General features: G+C 37.2%; 1 protein-coding gene and 1 long non-coding RNA gene across 2 annotated transcripts; one reads left to right on the top strand and one right to left on the bottom strand.

Moving 5' to 3' along the window:
• Positions 1 to 215: 215 nt before the first annotated feature.
• Positions 216 to 825, bottom strand: LOC145095513 (AP-2 complex subunit alpha-2-like). Its single transcript, XM_079033375.1, has 4 exons — positions 739 to 825; positions 565 to 671; positions 389 to 493; positions 216 to 306 (listed from the first exon to the last, which is right to left on the bottom strand). Exons 1-4 carry the CDS (start codon positions 745 to 747, stop codon positions 216 to 218), a joined length of 312 nt encoding a protein of 103 aa, XP_078889501.1. The 5' UTR covers positions 748 to 825.
• A 686-nt stretch (positions 826 to 1,511) lies between these two features.
• LOC145094571 (uncharacterized) lies at positions 1,512 to 2,204 on the top strand. Its single transcript, XR_013703419.1, has 3 exons — positions 1,512 to 1,651; positions 1,794 to 1,854; positions 1,943 to 2,204. It is a non-coding gene; the product is annotated as an uncharacterized LOC145094571 (long non-coding RNA).
• Positions 2,205 to 10,327: the final 8,123 nt, after the last annotated feature.

Raw genomic sequence — 10,327 nt, 5'->3', positions numbered from 1 at the left:
CTTTGGAGTTAGAAGGAGTTCTTTATAGTTCTGGAATCCTGAATAATCATAGTTTCCTATACAATTTAGTTAAAGCTATGTTTCTGTTTTAGATTTTGGAGTAAATCCATTTTGAACAGCAGGTCTGTTTTAGAGACCTTGCTGTGATTACTCTTTTCTCAACTCATAGCTTCATTACTTCTCCTTTCTAACCTTTAGTCCTTCTAAGATGGGTTTTAAAAGTTTAAAATTTTTGCAAGTGTGCTATTGAAAATGAATAGCTGTACAACTCTTTGTTGTATCTCAGTATCAATGCATGTTTCATATCTGTCAATGTGTGTGAAATTAAATATTATCAAATTTTGCATATACAAAAAAAAAGTGTAGCTCCTATTTATTATAAACTCACTTGCTGAATATTGCCCAGATCTGGTTTTGTAATTCGGGATCTGGTGGTTGAGAGTGCATCAAAATCTTTGCGTATGTTGAGAGAAGAATGGATATTGTTGGAGTCCTGTAGAAACAAAAAAAAATAGATGATGATCACAAAAGAAAACATAGATGTATACAAATAGAAATACTCACGATACAGTAGTAAGCTTCTCATGTATAATGACAAAAATGTCCTTTGGGCTACACCCAGGTCGTCTGGCCAAAAGATGGCTGTATTCTCCAAGCAGATAAGCGCTAACCTGCATAATGACATCAGCATACGGTTGTCTATATTTGTGTAGGAAATATAAGATATAATCTACATACCTTCACCATTGTCTCATGTATTGCAGGCTTATCAAGATATTCTCTAGCTTTGAGAGCTGCATAAGGCTAATGATTAAAAAAAGAAAAGTGAGTCAGTAGTAAGTCCTATGAACTTTAATAATGCAGATACCAATCTACATTCTACAATACCAAATTAATTAGAATATTCATGAATCAGAATGGAGATTCTAAAGATCATCATCCAAATGCACCAAAATTTAGAGTAAGATCGAACCACTATTAATGAAGGTATTCTACTGGGCTAGGATGCTTGTTGTTTGGATATGGAGCCATGGAAGAACTTGGACCCTTTCGTGTTAGCAGTGATGGAAAAACACTCTACCCCAACCACTATGCATGGAACAATGGTAACAAAAATTCCTTTAATTACTATGTCCCATTCACATCACTTATAATCTTAGTCCCTGTCTTGCAGGTGCATGCCTAACCCTATAAAACCTTTGCTTTTGAGGTACTAATTGTTTTCTCCTGGAATTTTTTTTGCCTGAGATTTTTTGCTGCCAGCTATCCCTTCGAGACCACTCTTATGTATTATGTTAAAAGCAGCAATTCAGAAATTTGCTGATTATGTAAGTCAGCTTTCCTCTTCCTTTTTGCTTTTTATTATTTATGCACCCTTATGCCACAAATCTCTTTATTTATCATACTAAATATGCAACCATCCCTTATTTTACTCCCAACTTGTTGTATAATTCATTCATGTCAGCTGCATATATGTTGCATAAAATAAATTGGTAAAAGTAGACATGTGAATTATGCATCTGTTATCTCAAATCTTACATTTATTTTTATTTCTGTTATTGTTTTTTCCAGCTTTTAGGTGTTGGTGTCAAGCTTGTTGGCAATACAGTGTGGAGTACCCTCTTTCATCAATTCTTAATAGTGATGTCACGTGAGAAATCATTTTTATTTTTGTTAAACAAGTCTTTATTATCATGTATTAGGTCATACCATGGGTAAAAACAGCCTTGCCTCTGGTTCCGGGGTTGTCACAAAATACTTGACTTTTTAACTTTGTTTGTGGTTTCATTTAGTAATAATCCTTCTGAGGGGGTGTTTGTTGGGCTGCTTCTTTCAATGTCATTAACAACAGTGGTAAGTAAAATCTTACTACTATGAACCTCTTTTGCTTAAACCTACCTTATTGACCTGTAGCTGATTAAACATTAAATTAATTATGCAGGTTTTGAAGTTTTTGATGGAAAAGAATAGTGTTAATGCTCTTCATAGAAAAGTATGTTGGTATTTTAGGAAATTTGGCTAATAATTTAGTTAATTATATAAAAAATGTTGAAATCTTACATTTGTCTACTATTGGAATGATTATTTGTAGTATTACATTTGTCTACTATTCGAATGATTATTTGTATAACATTAACTTTTGTGCAATGCATTGTATTATTTGTATATGGTATTTTATTTTCCATTATGTGACATAAAATGCAAATTTAATATGAAAATAAGTAAATCCATAAATAATTTTTTTTTAATTTAAAATTACGATACGCAAAAATGTGTGTCATCTTCATTTATGACATGGCCTTTCTTGACAGGGGCTTTCTTGATACGCATTGCGTGTCATTAACACGCGCGTCGTAAGGTTACGACACGCGAATGCGTGTCGTCTTCCTTTATGACAGGGCCTTCCTTGATACGCATTGCGTGTCGTAACCGCGCGTCGTAAATGCGTGTCGTAAATGCGCGTCGTAAATGCGCGTCGTCTCTAGACGACGCGCAAATGCGCGTCGTCTATCTTTATGACATGGCCTTCCTTGACACGCATTTGCGCGTCGTCTGAGCCATTTACGATGCGCAATGAGCGTCGTAAAAGGCCTTTTTTCTTGTAGTGCATTTTACCCCTGATCTAAATGGACCCATGACCTAGGCCCAAATCCATAACATGAAGGCCCAAATCCAAATATTCTCACCAAGCCCACTAACGGCCCACTTATCTCCTAATTTTCTTAATTGGGCCCGACTTCCAAATGGGACTTCCCTCAAGTCCAATATGCAACAAAATCCATTATCAAACCAAAAGAATAATCCACTAAGGCCCATAATCAAGTAGTCCAAGGAAATGGCCCAAAAAGGCCCACTAATGCAACGAACGTAGGGCGTTCCCTTGTGGAATGTTGGGCATTCCTCCTTTGTTCAGATCGTGAGTCCCAGTGGGAACGCAGCCCGTTCCCAAAACCTATGCAGGGCGTTCGCGTCCAGTTTTCGAAAATAGGCCATTAAGGACATAATTCTTAAGCCATGGTATCCAAAAACAGATCCAAGCTATCTAGGACCTCCATAATCATAAAGTTACGGACTTGGTGACTTTGCATATCTCTATAATTCCAAATCTCAAGAAATAGCAATCAACTTCCTTAAATGTGGTCCTAACTCTTGCATGAACCGATTAAGACCTCAAAGATCAAAACTTTACTGATATAGGAACACCATTAGCATCAAGGGTGGCAACCCTAAGTCCAAAAATGGATTGGACTCATAAAAATCCTTTCTTGGGACATAAAAAGCTCCAAAACTCCATTAACATAGATATGAGCATACATGAGGCAATGCTGAAACTTTTTACCTTAAATGAGTGCCAAATGGTGATGCTATCTCAGATCCTTGAGATCAGGATACTTAAGTTCTTCTTCACTAGCTTCGTCTTTCTCCTTTAAAGCTCCTAAGCACCACAAAGAAATTTACAAGGCCAAAACACACACAAGAATAAGGAATGAGAGGCTATCTAGGGTTTTTGAGATTGAGAGGCTGGTAAGGAGGCCAGAGCTTGAGTCATAATGTTGTTTATATAGGTCCCAAACTGTAAAAATTAGGGTTTGCATTCAGCGTGGGAACGCCCCGCATTCGGGCTCCGCCTCCAAACTCTAAAGTTGGCAGAAATGGTCCCTCCTTCCTCCAAACTCCCTGATAACAAGGTCCAAAAGCAGTAATTCAATATATAAGGGACCGAAATGTAACTAATACATGGACTGGGTATTACACTAGCATTGAGGTCTGCTTGGTACACATATAATCATATTAATATAGAATCATACAAACACATGCGATAACCACAAAGACAATAGCATACAATACAGTCATCGGGCCCTACTCGGTATATATAACAATGCATAACACATGCAAGAGTCACTTACACATCTAGCATCCTAACATAATAAATCATGGATCGAAATTGGTATCTTAAACCTACTATGCATAGTGAGGAAAGTCACCTCAATCCGTTGATAATCAAATGACTGCTCAGGTTGTTGAACCGGATAACCTCATGCCAACTAACAATAAGTACAATCTTAATCAATAATCATCCCGATAATTCAAAATCTGAGGCCCACTCCATAAACCAACTTCCTAAAGGGTAAAAGACCATTTTACCCCTTTTCATACTTGTTCCATAACTAAGGTCCAACCTAAATGCACAAAAGCTCAAAATGGCAACCTAGAGCCCAGTATAGACTAGCTTCCTAATCGTGCCCAAAAACTATCATGGGACTAAAGCCAAGGAAGCCCTCAGCCTAACCATGGCCCAATGTTAGAAACCTAATGGCCTAAAAAGGCCCAAACTAGCTGATCTGGGGAGTACCTCCTGTGTACTCAAGACGTACGACCCGAACACTCAAACCCGAAGCACGAAGTACAAACGAGTAATGCATAATCCAACATTACGTTGAGCGTACCTCCATGTACGCCCAACGTACTCGTCAGAAGTCAAAAACCAACTATTAAGTCTGTAACATTCAGAATCTAGAAGGTAAATTATGGAAATAAATTCCCTTTTTAGGGGCATTTACGACATAAGGTTGACATGTTGGAAGCTTTTAGGGCGTGTCTTTTTAAGGACCAACTCGTCAAGTTGGTGTAGGGAACTCGACAAGTTGGATGCATTTTAAAAAATGCTAATTAATTTGAGTTTTGCACCCTATTTAAACACCTTAAGTTCCAGGTGGTGGCCTCATTCCCAGCCTCCATAGCCCCTAACCCTAATATCAAAACCCTAGAGCCTCCTTGAGTGTTGTCAGACCATTATGGGTGTGTTTTGGTGTGATGGGAAGCTCATTGAAGGGAAGAAAAGCTTGGTGCAAGGTGGTGATTCCAGTAGAAGCTTTCAGATCTTAATTCTCTGCTCCATTTCCATCACATTTTGGGTATAAAGTTCTAACCTTGCTTAATATTTGCTTAGATCTCTTCTTTGGTTAAATTGCATGCTTTTGGCCATGGATGGATGATTGTTGGGGAAGTAGAAGTCCCAAGTGTTTAGTCTTTCAGATCAATGATCTTCATGAGTTCTTTTAGCATAAAGGTGCCAACTTTATGGTCTTAAGCCCAGATATGTATTTCTAGGGCTTTGTCTTGGAGATTAATTTATTATTGATTAAGCCCTTAACCTTTTAAGACCAGGGTTTGGGTTTTCAGGCCACTTGGTTGGTCCCTAGGGGTCAATTTGGAAACTTTACCCTTCTAGACGCTATTTCAGTTAAGATCTTAGTGGGGAAGCTGTTAGTTTCAATTATGCTGGCTTAATGGATTAAGATGTTCGGTTCCTGATGAACTCGACGAGTTTTTGGGAGAACTCAACGAGTTGGATCGGTTCTTCTCGATATTGTAGTCTAAAGAAGGAAACTCGACAAGTTGGGCCAACTTGGTCGTTGACTTTGACTTTTGACTTATGTCTCTGACCTAGTTTGTCCCAAGGGGTGTTTGAGGTAATCTAAGTTGTATTTAAGGAAAATATAGGATTAGGATAAGTTCCATATGGGAGCGGGCCCAATTTGGAAAATTGGGCCATTAGTGGGCCTTTGTGGATCTTTTCGTTTTAGGCCTTTTAGTTAATGGAATTGGGCCTCAGTTTTGGTTCATGTTGGGGTCTGGGGTAAAAAGGTGATTTTAACCCAAGTATGGATGGTGGGCCTTAGATTGGAACCCAATTGCTAATTGGTTGTTATTTTTATCTGTTAGATCGGAGGTGTCGTAAGGGTAGCAGCTAGGGATTTCTTTCAGTAAGCTTCAACATTCAAGGTGAGTCTATTCATCATATTAATGGGTCGAAGGCACCAAGGCCGGCCAATATTATTTAGTTGTAATGGTAATTTGTGAATGTGTTGTCATTGTGCTATGTATACCATGTGGGAGTTCCCACGACAGTTAGATAAGACCATGTAGGGGCTCCCATGGCAATTAGATAACACCGTGTGGGGGCTCCCATAGCAGTTAGTCAAGACCAAGTGGGGCTTCCGATGGCAGTTAGTTAAGATCATGTTAATGGGTTATGAGCAAAACATCATTCCTATGGTGTACGTGCAAACCCGAATAGCTTTTGGATCTAGTTTGTCTAATGAACATGCAATTGAATATCTAAAGCTATAAACCCGAGATCTAGCATACAATTAATCATATTAACATAAGAATAGGTTTTAGATCTTACCTTGATTGTTATGTAGCAATAACAATCTCAAATCCTCCTTGTAATGGCTTTAGAAAGCTTAGAGTCACAAGTTTCACTCCTCTAATGGCTCACAAACACCAAGAGCAAGAGGATGAAGAATGAGAAGAGAGGAGGCACCAAAAAACGTGTGGAAACCCTAAGGAATCAGTTGGACACGTTTTTGGTGCCCTAGGGGTCCTTAAATAGTGAGGCTATTAGGGTTATCTAACAAGGAAACCCTAATTTGATTGCTTAGGCCCTAAGCAACCCATGGACTCCCTCCTTAGAGGCCTTGGACGATTTCTAATGGGTTTCCCCATAGAATTCGTCCACTCCATCCTCTATGGAGTCCATTAGCCTAATATTCAACTATCACACAATTGATAGTTCTAGTCCCCTTTATTTAATTAATGTCTTTTAGCCACAAAGTTAATTCTTATTAATTCTTGACTAATATTAATATGATTTCTCCTTTAATATATTATTCTTATAATATATTAATAAATCATAATTAATCCTCTTTCTCCATAATTCATCCTATCAAGTTGCTTTGGTGAAGGCAACCCAAAAGGACCATGCACCATCGGGTCAAGTACATACCAAAATAGTTATGGACCTAGAAACTAATCCAACAGTCTCCCACTTGGATACGTCTAATAACTATTCTGCATATGACTTCAGATCCTGATCCGCAATCGTAGCTTTCAAAAAACCGCTGTCAACTCTGATCTTATCAGAAGCGTGTCCTTTAGATAATGGATCATATATTCCTCCATTCTAGATATCATATAGACTGAGACATGGATTTAGATCATTCTATCATCTATGTTTGTTTCCCGATTTCCGATTTATAACGACTGACAACATACTACAATTGAACAAATCAAATTAGTCTCAGCTTGGCCAAGCGCTTGGGTGCCATCACTAAATCATCGAGGGCCCAAAGATATCGCTTTTATCCTACTTTGGATAAAAGGAACGAAAAAACTTTGATTCAATGCTTGCTTGCACTCACTCACCGAATCACACACAACAATATGTTTTATAACACCAAGTTACTGGTGCGTTTACATATTATCAATGTGTAACTGACTCGCAAGTTACAACTCACACATCTCGGTTTCAAGAATATAAAATATTATCGTCTCATCAATCACTCGTGATAAAATCCATGAAGTGATCCAAGTTAGCGTGGGTTTAATCCAATGCTCAAATCATATTCATAAGCACTCATGAACGTTGCAGCAAACATTTGCTTATGTCTAATACACTTTAGACAATCCACACACCAATTCACGACAGTCTTCATTCATACCTACTTCCAACATATGAACGACTGTGGTTCGTTCGAATAATTTGATTGTTACCAATTTAATTAATCAGGAAGTCAAAACATGTAAAGTGAAACACAAGAATAATACTAATCCCATATGGCCCCAAAATCTGGGTATAAATATAACATTTTATTTAATCACCATATTGATTACTCATTATTTGTTGTTTCAAGTAATCAACTTTTTACTTGAATTATAACTACACTTGTCCCATGCTCTTAGCATGCACACAATGTCTATCTACGATACTTACTTTGTGAAATAGATCAAATGAACACATTTCCAATCATATGCAACGATTCTTTCGTAAAGTCATAGCTCAAAATCATCAAGACTTGGCCAATCTCTATCAGAAACAATTCTATAGATATGATATCTCTCACTCAAAGTACATTCCTTTGAACATCCTTCTTGCATAAAAGTTTCTAATCTAGACATAGATTCTCAGTATCCAACTCCCAATATGGAAACATTTCCATATTTTGCCATACGACAACTTATTCTTAATAGAATCTTATCTATTCATAATAATGTCGATATGGTCCATCCAATACCATACTTCCAACTACTCACAAGCGACCAATCCTCAGCGAGCTTTGGATCGTCCTTTGATAGTTGTTTAATTATTTTAGTCAAAACCGATTCTTGTCATTTTTCCCTCAAAATGCGCTAGACACTTGGAAAATTTTAGAATGGTCAAATATTATAGCATTTGCAATCGATCCTATACCCGAAGTGTATGGAACTCAATTCGTAATGTCTTACATAAAGATCTGATACTTTATCAATCTTCTGCCATAATATTCTATGTTCCACGTTCTCACAATTTGAACTATGAAGAGGGATGCTATAATCATAATCGAAATTTGAGAACACACTATGTATCCTTGACTAACTTTATAAACATTCCACAACCTAAGCCGTTAGATTTGAAATGAAGCATAATATTCTCTCCCTTAATTATAGCAAAACAACTATTCAACCCTTACGACTTTGCAAAGTATAACTCTTGTTTTCTATAATTAATATTGCTAACTTGCAATACTTGTCTTAATAATCATACAAGCACAAATTTTATGCTCCCACTATCGTGATGATTATTATCATATAAGCATAACACTTATGCTCCCACTAGTTTTGACATGCATTCAGAAAACAGCTAAACTTCCAGAAAACAATACCTATTGAATTTCTTAAGTTCATATTTCAAATACCTAATGTTTGGATAATCTTTTATCTAAGCTTCTTAATCTTATACACCTTTGGGTTAGATAACTCATATGTGTGTTTAAACAATTCAGACTAATTGCCAAATCTCACAATTCGGATTATGGAAAGGGATACCGTAACCATAATCGAATTTGAGAATACAATTTCACAATCACTATCTTCTTAAAATCTCTCTTAGTGAAAGCATTTCCTCACAGTCATCTTCATGAAGGAGGGAATCTTATGACACTTAGATTTTAATGGTGTATGTGTTCCTATCCATGCGCATTTGTCAAAACCAAAGTTTGCGACAAAACCAAACTCATATGGACCGAACTTTCTCAATCTTGATTTCTTGCCTTATGGTAACACGAGTGCCCACCATGTCTTCCAAGTAGTTAAGCAGTTCACCCTTTCCTATCAATGTACTTTTCATTGATCAAGGTGCTTCCCTTTTACGCGTTCAAAAAATAACTCATAGAACTCACATGCATAATTAGTTCAATTGGAATGGCACAGAAACAAAATAGTGTCAACACGATAGGTTGTAAACCTCAACTCGTGTGCTAGTGATGATCGATAAGGTTTATTCTTGATTTGATCTTGAAACCTTTCAAGACCTTTTAGACTCCCACTGACTCCTTGACATATAAGATTCTCTTGTCAATAAACATTTCTTGACAAACAAATATTCAAGAGTTAGTGTAGCCTTTATCAAGACAAAACACTTCTTAAGACTTGTCACTGTGACAACCCCAAATCCATTGCCGTTACAAATCCCATCTTCACCAACGGAATGCGTCGCTATATGTTATTTTCTGTAATATTTGGAGTCATCAATAAACAAATATCTAGTTATTTATATGTCTAGATATTATCATAAGTAAATATAACTTGAATGTGTTAACCCCGTTTAACCAAATAGAGTTATATTACTTTTCAACCACTTCACCTGGGTAAAAAGTTTTAACCCCGTTAAACTTTAGCATCGGGTAGCCGTGTATCGGGTGCAATACCCGAGACATATATAAACAAATGGGCACTACATTTAAGCTCTTATACCACACCTTCACACTCTCTCACTACTTTCTCTCTCTAGACCCGAACCCGACTCCAAAACCGCGAATTTCGGCTTCCAAACGTAAGGACTTATTCCCTATCTTATTCTAAACATACTTCATTGTAATTAGAGGCTAAAAATCATAGAAAAAAATGATCAAAAGGGAGTTTACGGCCTAAGAAGCCCCTTAGGCCGTAAACACCTAAAAACTTGCTAAAAGCCTCATTTTTCATTCCTTTAAGTTTATGTACTAATTAAGAGATATACCTAGGAGTGTTTGGACATTAAAACACAAGAGTTTGAAGCCTAAAAAAGAGCTTACGGCCCAAGCTTATGCTTAGGCCGTAAACACCCAAAAATCCTTGTTAAAAGTCCCAAAAACTTATCTAGGGCATGTAAGGAAATTAGCTAAGGCCCTAGGAAGTGTGTTGTACCATTAAACATCTCATTTTGAGGCCAAAAGAAGAGTTTACGGCCAAGGCTATACTTGGGCCGTAAACTCCCCAATTTTTATGCCAAAATGTCCCAAAA

This window comes from Lactuca serriola, chromosome 3 (genome assembly GCF_051521515.1).
Source record: "Lactuca serriola cultivar US96UC23 chromosome 3, Lser_US96UC23_V15, whole genome shotgun sequence".
Taxonomy (NCBI): domain Eukaryota; kingdom Viridiplantae; phylum Streptophyta; class Magnoliopsida; order Asterales; family Asteraceae; genus Lactuca; species Lactuca serriola.
This window is presented reverse-complemented; position numbering and strand designations above follow the sequence as displayed.